The sequence below is a fragment of the Olea europaea genome, chromosome 16 (genome assembly GCF_002742605.1).
Source record: "Olea europaea var. sylvestris chromosome 16, O_europaea_v1, whole genome shotgun sequence".
In the NCBI taxonomy this organism is placed as follows: domain Eukaryota; kingdom Viridiplantae; phylum Streptophyta; class Magnoliopsida; order Lamiales; family Oleaceae; genus Olea; species Olea europaea.
Window position 1 is genome coordinate 17,721,366 of NC_036252.1, and position 12,566 is coordinate 17,733,931.

General features: G+C 34.8%; 3 protein-coding genes across 11 annotated transcripts in view; 1 reads left to right on the plus strand and 2 right to left on the minus strand.

Moving 5' to 3' along the window:
* LOC111412346 overlaps positions 1-3,596 on the minus strand; it is a 7,593-nt gene extending 3,997 nt beyond the window's left edge. The window contains exons 1-2 of one of the 4 annotated variants that reach the window (XM_023043237.1): positions 3,127-3,596; positions 2,699-2,808 (exon numbers count right to left, since the gene is read on the minus strand). In XM_023043237.1, coding sequence (XP_022899005.1) covers positions 3,130-3,573 — 444 coding nt within the window. In that variant the 5' untranslated portion in view covers positions 3,574-3,596 and the 3' untranslated portion in view covers positions 2,699-2,808; positions 3,127-3,129. Of the gene's footprint in view, positions 1-2,698; positions 2,809-2,879; positions 2,973-3,126 lie in introns of those variants that run through there. The other 3 variants (XM_023043236.1, XM_023043238.1, XM_023043239.1) reach the window with 3 other exon arrangements.
* LOC111412345 (ADP-ribosylation factor GTPase-activating protein AGD12-like) overlaps positions 1-3,745 on the plus strand; it is a 7,820-nt gene extending 4,075 nt beyond the window's left edge. The window contains exons 2-8 of one of the 6 annotated variants that reach the window (XM_023043231.1): positions 387-468; positions 797-872; positions 964-1,126; positions 1,765-1,883; positions 2,286-2,381; positions 2,589-2,857; positions 3,129-3,745. In XM_023043231.1, coding sequence (XP_022898999.1) covers positions 1,093-1,126; positions 1,765-1,883; positions 2,286-2,381; positions 2,589-2,855 — 516 coding nt within the window. In that variant the 5' untranslated portion in view covers positions 387-468; positions 797-872; positions 964-1,092 and the 3' untranslated portion in view covers positions 2,856-2,857; positions 3,129-3,745. The other 5 variants (XM_023043232.1, XM_023043234.1, XM_023043230.1 and 2 more) reach the window with 5 other exon arrangements.
* Positions 3,746-7,725: 3,980 nt separating this feature from the next.
* On the minus strand, positions 7,726-12,238 carry LOC111412348 (N-acetyl-D-glucosamine kinase-like). The gene is made up of 7 exons (XM_023043240.1): positions 11,923-12,238; positions 11,607-11,754; positions 10,722-10,913; positions 9,547-9,675; positions 8,530-8,699; positions 8,217-8,347; positions 7,726-8,055 (listed from the first exon to the last, which is right to left on the minus strand). The coding sequence occupies exons 1-7, from the start codon at positions 12,104-12,106 to the stop codon at positions 7,978-7,980; spliced, it is 1,032 nt and encodes a 343-aa protein (XP_022899008.1). The 5' UTR covers positions 12,107-12,238; the 3' UTR covers positions 7,726-7,977.
* Between the last annotated feature and the right edge of the window lie 328 nt (positions 12,239-12,566).

The following is a 12,566-nucleotide window of genomic DNA, read 5'->3' on the forward strand; positions in this document are numbered from 1 at the left end:
TTTTTTTTTTTTTTTTTTTTGTCTCATGCAGTTTATATATACTAAAATTATTATTATTTATTTAATGCTGATGGCATAATGCCTGTGTGGAAGAATATTTATGAATCACAATAAACAAAATTCTTCACAAAATGCAAAAATAAAAAATGACATCACGCACAATAAAATTGGATTACTTTACTGTTACATCTACAGTATTGCCTCTTTGCCCTTTTTATAAGAAGTTAGATATATAGATTATCCCGATTTATTTCATTATTTATGTAGGCTCGTGGCAAAAATAAAATACACAGGAACTTTTTTATTTTATTTTATTTATTTATTTTTTATCTACATCATCCCATTTTTATATTGGAGATTTTTTGTAAGTTCTCCTTGCCGTACAGGTAAAAGAAGATTGAAAGATCTCTTGGTTCAACGTGACAATCGTGTGTGTACAGCTTACAATGCTCAAGACCCAAAATGGGCGTAAGTTGCTCCTTGAGATTCTTACACTGTTGTTTTGTTTTAACAGATTATTAAAGTTGTAATGATACGAGAGGCGTGAGAAAAGCCTAGTAGTGAGCTCAATCTTGCCAACATTTCGGTGTCTAGGGTCAAGCTCACTCTTTCCCATTTGCTAGTATTATTTAAGAAGAAGAAGACTATAGCCTTGCAATTTATTGCCAAGAAGAACAACCATGACAATATGTATTCATTCTCGATATTATGATGATATAACAATGTTTGTTCAAGCATATTATTCATAATCCAATCAGTGTGATTTATTGAATTGTAATTTCCATTTCCATTTCAGGTCAGCAAATACAGGAGTATTGATTTTCTTGAAGTGCTGCGGAATGCACAGAAGCCTTGGTACTTATATTTCGAAGGTGACTGTTTACCACCCTGACCCCCCCCCCCCCCGGGGGGGGGGGCCTTCTGGGTTATGTTCTTAACTAACAAAATTGGGCATCCCTGCAGGTTTTGTCTGTGACATTAGATGAATAGTCAGATGATGAAATCGAATCAGTGATCGAGGTCGGTGGAAACGCATCTGCAAATTCAATTTATGAGGTCTATTTCCTGAAGAAGTCTCAAAGCCTGGATCAGATGCTAGCCACGAACAGCGTTCAAAATTTATCAGGTCAGATGACATGTATAAACACTACGATTTTTAGATGTGATGGGTTCTCTCTCTCTGTCTCTGATCATACATTAGTATCAACTTGGCTGTTCTGGGCTCTCAAATGCTTGTTTTTCATCTGTTGGATCTGTTTATACCTTCACTGAAGGTCCTAACCATTAGAGAAAACTTTTTATTCACAATTAGGTGTTTTCTGGTGGGAAATCTATGTTGTTCTATATTAACTTGTAGGTCTAAGCAGGAGCTTCAAGAGTTTTTGAAACCTAGCCTACGTATTACGTCAACTTCTAAAAAGAATACTTTGCAAGTAACTTTATCCAGGAAGATTATGGATAGTTTCCGAAGCTCAAGTTCATCAAAGAAATCAGTTAGTTCACTTTGATAGTTTGCAGCTCCCTTCCTTGTTTCACATACTTTCGATTTGGTGTTGTAATAAACATAACAGATTTGATGAACACAAATTTTAGCATTATGGTTTGCATGCTGCCTCCCTTCCCATGAATCTCTTAAAAAATTATGTGGAACAGATACCATTTAAGAAGAAATTAAAACTAGTATCTCATCTACGTGATGCAGCTTTAACGTTGTCTTTGCGTTCAAGTGATTTACACTGTGAAGCTAATGTTCAATCTGATCAGAGGAAGGCATGGTGGAAATTACTGGAATGATGAAGGTCAAAGTACTTAAAGGCACAAACTTAGCTATTCGAGATATACTATCTAGCGATCCATATGTCGTTTTGACCCCAGGGCAGCAGGTTAGTAGATCTCTCATTTTATTTGATGTTGGAACAGATGTTGGGCAATAAAAAGAGTAACAATTGCTGGTGAAATTTTTGCCATCCAGATACATTCTTGTTTCTCAATTCTGATTTCACGACGAATGCTAGCAAATAATTTAACACCTCTCCCTTTGGATGTACCTAGGAAAGAACAAAAAGAGTTGCCTCCCCCTAAAATAACTCGAAAGCAACAAGTCCTTCCTATTCTTATAAGAAGGCTTGCTTTTTCCCTGAGAGACAACTTCCCAAATCATAGAGAACTGGTCGCCCCTACCCTATATGATTAAAGCTAAAATTCAAATTAGATTCGTAGGCGGAAACTACAGTAAATACGTCAAGATTTTTAAGCTCTCTAATGCTGTTTCTTTCTGTTATAAGAAAGCACAAACAACTGTGGTTAAGAGCAATCTGAATCCTGTCTGGAACGAGGAACTCATGCTTTCAGTTCCACAAAATTGTGGCCTGATAAAATTGGTAATCCATCGCTTGCAGCTCTTTTCTTTTTATTCATTTTTCTTAATCAGCACAACAATTTTTCTTGTCATTTTCTTCCTATATTAGCATTCAATATGCACACAGTCTTATAGTAACAATCATCAGCCATCAACTACTCATATATATCACATTATATCTAACCTCTCGACTTCTCTAAACTCTAAACTGCGGCAAGTTCTTGATCAGGACACATTCTCTGCGGACGATATAATGGGGGAAGCCGAAAGAGATATTCAGCCAATAATAACCTCTGCAATGGCTTTCAGAGATGCTGGAATGTTCGGAAATATGCAGATCGGAAAACGGCTGAAATCGCTCGACAATGCCCTGATGGAAGACAGCACAGTAAACAATGTGGATGGGAAGGTGAAACAGGAATTATCACTGAAGCTCCAAAATGTGGAACCTGAGGAGTTAGAACTGGAGCTTGAGTGGATGGCTCTTGACCAATAGATGTAAATTCTCTACTTTTTTTTCTTCTTCCTTTAGGTATATTCAGAAATAAATTTCATGCTCTGTATTCAAGGGGAGCCAGCCAGGGTTACTCATTTTTATATAGTGGGCTGATAACTACCAAAAAAAAAAAATAATAATAAAAATCACAAGAATCAAAATTTTGCCTAAAAAACTGGAGATAGATTTCAATGATATTACCATTTACGAGCATTCAGCAAACACTTCACTAATTAATCTAAATTGTGTAAATTAATACAGTAATACTTACAGATTACTTAAGAGCAACAGCATTAGGTGCCGAAGTTGGAGCCGACGCGGATGATGAGTTTTGTTGCTTCTGCTTTCGGAGGCGAAGGAAAAATAGAATCCCGGCGACGGAGAGCAATACGACGCCAGTTAGTCCACAGATTAAGCTGGCCACAAGCAAGGACCTCTTAACGTGATCTCCACGCGATCTCCCAACCGCATGATTGCTCCACCATGTGGCCGGATCGGTGAAATTCTTGGCCTCCGGCAGCGGTGAGGAAGGCGACGACGTCGTTACACCGAAGAAATATAGCATTTCTTTGGTTCCGTTGGCTTTAACTGGCGGTGAAGAATCTTGGTAGACCAAGCCGTGGACCGATGGACGGAGCTCCCTGCCTTCTGATTGGTTGATGATTGTGAAGATCGCAATGCATGCCACGATGCCGTATTGGAAGTAACAGTTTTCCATTTCTGTTCACAGATTATTGAGTCTTGTGATCTTTCCTTTTCTGCAGATCTTGTGCCAGTACTTGAAGAGGAGAACGAGCGGAACTGTGCGGCAGCGGGTTTTTATTTTATTTTTTTTTATTTTTATTTTTTTTTTATTTTATTTTAAACAACGACTTAATTTTACAAATGGCCACTGAAATTCAAGCAAAATTTCAAATGAGTAATGTTATTTACAACATCGGATTACGTGGAGAACTTTGCTATTTGTACATCGATTTTTGACACTTTGGTTGTAGACAAGTATTAATTGGATGGAAAATTTGTTTAAAATTTAAACTGTCCAATAAGATAATGTCATGTGACAAAGTGTAAAATAAAGTTTACACCATAGTGTATATGTAGCAAGATTTCTTAGGTGGAACCTAAGTGGTATTAAATGAGGGACAATTAAATGAATCACATAATTTTACGTTCAATTAAAACTACCGTATTATGACTCTTAGATTAGTGATTTAGCATCACTAGTGCTAAATAGCATTATTCATTTCAAAATGATCATTAAAGAATTTTATTTTATTACTCAATTAGTCACTAAAGTTTAGCCTGATTGATTTAGATAAAAATTAAATTTTTAATAGATTTTGATAAAAATTAATGAAATGTATAAAAAAATTGATAAAAATTGTTGATCCTATGAGTTTGAAAAAAAAAAAAAAAAAGAGTTTTAAAAAGGGGGCGGGGTTCAAACAAGTACTAAATAATGTTACATAATTGGTCAATAACTTAACATAAGTTGGACATCGTCCGATTAAAACTTTGCATAATGTTGTGTTCATATCTTGAGATCATATATCTTAAACTTCTGTTTGGTGGGGATTAAAATCAATTTTTTAGTATATTTTGATAGAAGATGCAGATCAAGATCACACGAAATATATAATTAAAATTAATTGTTAAATTTAATTTAGAATAAAATTTTAATTTTAATTTTCACCAAACATGGAAATCTAAAATTTCTCAGCTAAAACCTAACCTCATTTTTCATCGTTTCTTAGTTGGCATAAAGATTTAACAATTATTACGGCATATATGATATTAATCACGCTAGTAATGTGACCAATTATATAATATAAGTTTAAGTGATTAAATGTGTCAAAAAAATCTATAACGACCAATTTGAAATTTTACTTGAACGTCAGTGACCATTATTGAAATTAACCATTTTTCTGTAAAGTTGCCAAAAGTTTTAAAGTAAATTCGTGATTCCTTGTCGGAGAAAGAAAGGAAAAATTTATAATGACAGAGCCACCTGTATTTCAGATAGTTGTACATTGTGCTGAAAATATTGTTCTAAAGTTTGGAAAGAAAAAATTGCTCCTGGTCCTGCTGCCTTTCGCCGAGCGCTATTTTGTCCCTTTACTGACTCCATGAAAGAAAAAAATGACACTCTTTTGGACCCTATACCGTCCATTATTGTATTATGTCGTTAATAAAGAGAGTTGATTGAGGTATTGATTAGAAGTGTTAAATTGTGGGCCCATACAGCTCTAATCAACTATTTGAATGTATTGGCCAACCTAAGTCCCTTTTTGACATTCATTATTTCATATTATAATTTTTCGCTATTATATTTTGAATGATACAATCTTTCATAAAATAATATTACACGTAAACAAGAAAAATTTCGTTCATTTTCAACAATATATTCTCTGAAAAAACATTATTCAAAAATTATAATAACAAATAATGGGACAAAACGGGGTCTAAGCTAGTTTGACATTGTTAGTTGTTATCTATCACTCGAACTCATCGATTATGTCGTTCAAAGCTTCTTAATGGTCAAACTTGACATGTTAAATAGTGAATACTAGACAACTCTAAACGACATATGAGCCTCTCTTTGAATGCCTTTGGCGCAATTTGACGACTCTAGTTGTGATCTATCCTCGACATCATCTATTATCTGTCCAAAACATTCTCAAGAGTCGAACTTGTTTTAATTTAGACCTACTCTTTGGCATTTATTATTGGAAAATGCCTTCCTACAGGGGTCTTACCGACCCCTCATTGTAGGGGCAGCCCCACATGTTTAAAAAAAATAAAAAATAAAAAAAATTATGTCGGGGCCTACCATGTGTGTTGTCTGGCACGTGCCTATACATGCAGCATGGTTCTTTATTATTCAATCGAAATTGAAGCTCAAAGATAAGTCCATGTTTTGTTGGTAGGAGAATCTCTAATTGGATATGTCAACTTTTCTATGTTAAATCACTAAATATTTCGTGATGAATAAAAGCATCGACAAAAAGAAAGTAAAGTAAAAGTCATAAGTACGTCCCAAAAAAAAAAAAAAAATCTTTAAATTCTTGTTTCTACTACTGAATAATATTATTCAGCATCACTTACGTCAAGCAACAATTTATGTGACAATTACATGATATTAAATGATAGATTCATTTAATTAAATTTATCAAGTGTGAGCCCCCATTTTGTGAAAATAAAAATGGGTGGAATAAATTTTTTTTTTTTTTTAAATGAGTAGCTGAAAAAAAAAGCAAAATTTTTCGATTTAAGTGTAATATTATTTTATGAAAGATTGTGTGATTGAAAATATGAGAGAGAAAAATGAAATGTAATGGAAAAGAAATTAATGAGGACCAAACAGAGGCTAATGTTCAGTACATTGGTGTTAGATAATATTATTTCTTTACTTTTCTCTAATTCATATAGAAAATAAGCACCTCAGGCCTTACCATTTTCTTTGAAATTTTGCACATGACTCCACTCAATATCAAGCCTTTCCATGCAGTTTTTTGCTATAAGCATACAATTATGGCCAACGTGCCGAAAGATGGAAGCTTTGGATGTGGCTCATGCCGCGTCGAAATACTGAATGCAATCATAAACTAAGGGGTGAATATCAGTGATGTGATCAGGTGAACCTCCTGAAAAGCCATGGCTTCTAAGATCAAACGAAGAATCCAGCTTTGGCGATGGCTACTGCATTGAGTTCAAAGAGCCAGCTACTCTCTGATGTGTAGCCATGAAATATGCCTACGAGCCCTTTATGCCGATGAGTCGAGTCGGCTGGCTGCCATGATTGGGTGAATATTTTCTTGTTGCTTTTGTTCAACATGAAGCTCACTTGGGGTAATATTCTGTGTTTCTTGAAGAATTCTTGCGTTGTGAGATTTCCATTAGGACTATTATGATTAGCTTCATAAAGTGGGTAAACCATTTTATTACTTGTTTGAACAATGCAGAAACTATTATAATAGTTATAGAACTTTGTTTCCATATACAATAAGGTTGATATAATTTGAGTTGTAGATTTATTTTCAATTTGTTTATGGATAGAATTTGATATAAGCCACTTGTACAAGGGACTGAGATGGGAGCTCCTGCTTGGATGTTTTAAAATTATTTTTTTAGTCAAACTCCAATGAAATGTAGCCATCTAACAAATCTGTCTGTACACATAGCATGGTTAATAGAATTTATTGAGACTTGAGAGCGCTTGTTAATTAGATATCAATGTCATGTAAATGGGAAAGTTTTTGCTATAATAAACAAAACAAGAGCACCACCAAATGATCTCCTAAAATGGGGTCCAGAAACATGTATTGTACATCCAATGTATTCGTTAAATAATCTCAGTCAAGGAGATAAGTGTGCTATATATTTTGTTTTCAAAAGATAGTGAACCTGTTTGAGAGTGATTTTGAGAATTGATTTTTTGACCGTTAGGATAAAAGTGGGGTACATCTGTGAGAGAATAATTCAAATATGACGGCTGAAATAATGAGATAACGGTCAAAAAATTAATTTTTTAGGAGGAAAAATCGCTCCCAAACAGGCCCAGTGTATCATCCAATTTCAACAGAACCACAGATGAAAACCATAGAAGATAAATCACTTGCCTTAACTTCTGTAATAAATTCATTTAACCATGGTGGTGAAGGTTATACCTTGAGTTCTTTGCCTTTGCACGCTTTATTGTGTACTTCACTCAGTTTTAACTGCTCTTCATGATCCGGGACCTGAACATATGAAAGAAGAAGGAAACGAGAAACAAAGTTTTCGTTCCTCTTATCTTTTCTCATGCTATGTAGTATGAAGTATGAACATCAAAGCCATATTAAGTACAATTAGATTAGCTAAAACACGAGCATTCAGCACATTCGAAAATGTATGTTCTCATAAATAAAATCATGATGTTAACTTTCACCCTTCTCCTTGTATCTAACATGCCAGAACAGTAAATAATGAATAGAACAGCTATAGCAGCAAGTAGAGGCATACTGATCATTCTAAATATTGCACATGTACAGTTGACTGTTGAGGTAAAATTAGCTACATAATATCCACTTCAGCGACCAAGCGATCTCCTTTAGCTATACAGATGACATCTTTACATTTCAGGTTATCGGCGGCCATTTGCTTTTGCTTCTTTCATCAGGGAATTCCATGCAAACAGAGCAGCTCCAATGGCAGGCTCAACCTATGGAATCATTTTAACTTGTACTCGTTTTCAAAGTCAAAAATTTCAGCTACTGTGCTTCATCACTATAAAGGTAACTATTTCTCTGATTCGTCAAACACATGACGTACTTACATCCACAATTTTCAGTTACTACAAAAAACTAAATAAAGAACGCTAACCTTAGGTCTTATAGGAGAAGCCCCTGGGTAGGTTTTCAAAATAGAGTTAATAACTTCTTTCCCAATATCCCATATCTTGTTAGCTTCAAGGACTCCACCAACCATTACCACAGGGAAAGAACCATTTCCATCTGCAATAATAGTGGGTTCTTTATGAAAAAGGTTGTTGGAACGGACTCATATATTTGAACAAGATATAATTATGTGCAGAACATTCCAAGATTTTTGCAATTGAAAATGGAGGAGAACAGTTAACAAGATCCACCAGTGCCACCCCCCTTTTTCAATTCATGAACAGTCAAACAAATTTAACCTTCTCCGGCCAACTGTAGTCGTTGAACAACAGCTTTCACACTCATACCCAATTCTTGAACAGCATTATTCAAGATGTCATTGGCAATTTGATCACCAGCTTCTGCACAAGATACTACCTCAGGAACAAGTGCTGCAATTCGTGCCCAAGATGAATCTGCATAGGTCCACCTAAATTGCAATAAGCAAGTAAAATAAAACCGATTATGAAATCAGATATACTACATTCTTTTGTATACTAGTGCTGAAAGTATTTCGGTTCCTCGTCGAATCAATTTTCAATAAGTTTTATACTACGATATTTGTATTTAACTTTACTGCATTTTCAGTGACATGTTTTATTAGGCAGTGTTACAATAGGATGAGAGTCCTTAACATAAATGATTTCATCACAGCTTCTAACTGTCCTGATTATGGTGTCAAACTTCGAAAAGAATACAATAAAAAATTATCATTGTTGATATTGGAGTTAAATGTATGGAAGTTTCTTAAAAGAAGATCGCTTACAAGAGATTGATGTGTACCCATTTTCTAGAGGTCCACATTACTATTCTCAGAAATTACACAAAACATAAAGTTGCATCTTCCTGGACATAAAATCTATCATTACTTGGGCTTTTCAAAAGATCGACAAAATTAAAGTAGAACTTAAATTTCACATAAATGCTCAACCAGTCATGTGAAAGGAATGCAGATGAAAACCACATATAGCCACCTTCATTGCCCAAAAATCTTTTTTATGAATTGTTTTGACTAGTAAAGTGATAAATGGACTGAGTTCCAAATGCTGGACGAGAGGTCTAATATCTTCCTTTTTCCGTAAAAGTAGCGTGCTCGCTCTATCAAAAAGATGCTAGATATATGGTCACTCACTCACGGAAACAGCGGAGAAAAAACCTGAGTAATCTCACTAAACTGACGCTAAGAAACCATCCTGACCGCTTAGTTTTTAACTAATACTTTATCAGCAATCACATAGAAATAAGCATAATATTCACAAAATTGTACACGGAGATACCCTATTATTTCATCTGGAGAAGAAAGATGGAGTGTCTCGAGAACACAATTTGTAAGCATTGTCTCTGGACCACGGCCATCATGAGCCCTCACAATGGCTGTCAATCCCTGAGCAGCAATTCCATAGCCACTGCAAGCAGCAAGATATGATCAATCTAATAACACTTCAAGAATCAACTTGTACAAGATAGCACAATATCTCAGAGATTCATTTTTGCTTTCCCTTTTTACAATGTATTGTTTCTCTCAGCCAAGAATGAACAAAGTTGGAGGGAGCAACAAAGTCGATCTTATGGAATGAATAGGACTGAGTAACATCTAGAATTTAGAAGGCTGCCTCATGAGGGGAGTCCAACCCAGGAAATACATAAATAATCAAAGAATTTAAAAACATTAATCACATGCTTCCGTTGTAAATGCAAGAATGATAAGTCGAAGATTTAGGCATCCAGCCTCCAATGGTGGAAGCCATCTATAATTCGTGCTACATTGCTACTAACACTTTATTGCTGCATGCTAGTACTCCACCGCTAAGTTTTGGAATTATAATTTCTTCGGGTAGGAAACAATGATGTCTTCAATTTTTAAATAACAATTAAAAAAATATAAAAATAATTCTTTGCGAATTTGTTGCTTAAACTTTAGCTTTAAACAGAGAACAAAAGAAGTAATTTTCTAGTGCTGCTGCTTTAAACAATAAAATGATAATTATAGATAAACAGTACTCAGTTTGAACATTTAATTCATGCTACTTGCACTTCGAAACTATAACCTACACCTCCAACAACTGAAATTGTGAATTTTCAGCAGTACTCAGTTTGAACATTTAGCATAGTTAACTTTGTTGTGAAATACCTTTGTAAAATACATGCTAGTACATCTCTCTATGCATATTGCTCAGAAAATGACCTGTCTATTTAAGATAACAGAATATTCCTATCCAAGACAACAGATTTCATGAAGTTACTAAAATTGTAATGGAATCACTGACGAATGATCAATTATCAACAACTGGAGTGCTCATCGATAAGTGATAGTTATCTATTATGGTTATTGTGTTTATATTATTTCATTTCATTCATGTTGCATGATAAAATCTTTAATAAAAGTTGACTAGCAGAGAATTACCACCTAAGTCTATCTTTCTGTATGTGTACTGATAAATACCCACTGTACCTGCCCCAGTCACCTAGTACAGGTCCTGCACCAGCAGCACGAGCTTCTCTTCCATCATCTCTAAAACCATAAGCTATGCACCCTGTACCCGCAATCAGAACACAGCCATGAAGTTTCCCCATGGTCCCACTTGCAAGGGCTGCCACTGCATCATTCTCGACATGAATCTTTACATGACCTGGGAATATGTGCCTGTATTACACCATAGACAGTTCAAAACCCACTTCAGAGCTTGCACACGGAATATCTAAACAACTAACAACTTTATCAGTGTCTATCTATAAACATTTCATGCCAACTTGCATTCATTACAAATGCAGTACTACAATATTCTATTTTAGAATTCTGTCTAACCCTAGAATGCAACAATATATGATGCATAAGTTTTATCCAATAATTCGGAATTACTGAGATCGTGGAAAACAACATCAGAGTGCTACTGGTCTAATTCTACGAACATCCACAGATACATTAGCCTGCCATTCTAGGCTATCCAATCAGCTCCCATTTAAAATTCCCATCACCTCTTTCTTTCTACGAACTTTGGAATTTTCAACCTTCAGCAATGTATGGCTTTGTTGATATATTGTTTACATCATCATAGGATACAATTGCCAGATTTATTATTTGCATTTCTCCTAGAACATGATGAGCCAGTTATAAACTAAAATAGCTTTAGTTTCTGGTCAATATATAGCATAAGTGACAAAAACTATAAACATAATCTGATCAATTTTTAGAAAAAGTGTTAGCTAGTAACAAGTAAAATGTTTTCAAGATATAAAGGATTTTAATCCACCAGTTTGACTACCTTTCTATGAACATGTTTAACAACAGAAACAGTATTAAAATGAGATTAGTAAAATTTACACAACCACACAGCACCTTATCCAATTCAAGAACATTTCCTGATCCGTTGGATGGTTGACACCCGAAATGCCTAAACAAACCGCCCGTACAACTGAATGGTTCAAGCCAGCTTTTGAAAGAGCTTCAGCCATAACTTGTTCCAATGTTTCCCTGGCTGCATTTTCTGTAACAATCGATCATAAATACAAAAGATATTAAAGAATTAGCCGCCTCGTATAATCAATTTTAATTAGAAAACCACATTCAATTGCACAATCAATATTTTCCAAACATTTTGCGGTCTACACCATAGTAATTGAAACGTTTAATTAGTTCAGTCTATTATAGATACCTCCAACGCTATTGTAATTGGAACAACCAGCAACGGCACGGGCAAGAATAGGTAGAGGATCGGGAAAATGGCGGTGATCGGAGAAGGGTAGGAGCGGCATGCACACACAGACGGTGGAGGTGGCGCCGCCGTCCACTCCCAGGATCACCCCTTCACTACTACAGCAATCGAACTCGGACCCCATATCACAAAGCCCTCTCTGTGTTGAGATATTTCCGATGGCTATGAATTTGGGCAAGTGAAAAAGCAACAAGAATTTGAGTTGTTGAAGGACAATATTAAGCGGGGTAACCTTTCCACTTTGACCAAAGGCAATTCACAGGACCATTATATTGTTACACAGTTAAAAAAATATTGATTTGCTTAAAATATAATAAGGGTTTATTTGATTGTAATGATTGGAATTTGGATGGTAGGAAAATGAATTTTAGGGAATTGAATTGTCTAAAATTTATTTTATTGAAAATTAGCAATTAAATGTATTTGATTGGTATAATTTTTAACCTGAGAAATGTTGAAATTTTTTATTTTTGGTATTTATTTGGCTTTATTTTTCATGAAAATTGTTAACTAAAATGACAAAATTTGTTATAGTTGGGAATAGAACTTGTTCTAATTGCCAAAAAAAATTAAATCAAAAAAAA

Excerpts from the sequence above, each read along its gene's own strand:
- LOC111412348 (XM_023043240.1), bottom strand. The coding sequence starts at position 12,106 with ATGGGGTCCGAGTTCGATTGCTGTAGTAGTGAAGGGGTGATCCTGGGA. Across the intron at positions 11,755-11,922 it reads CAATTACAATAGCGTTGGAG|AAAATGCAGCCAGGGAAACA; the intron begins GTATCTATAATA and ends CGATTGTTACAG. Across the intron at positions 10,914-11,606 it reads ATGTTCTTGAATTGGATAAG|GCACATATTCCCAGGTCATG; the intron begins GTGCTGTGTGGT and ends GGTGTAATACAG.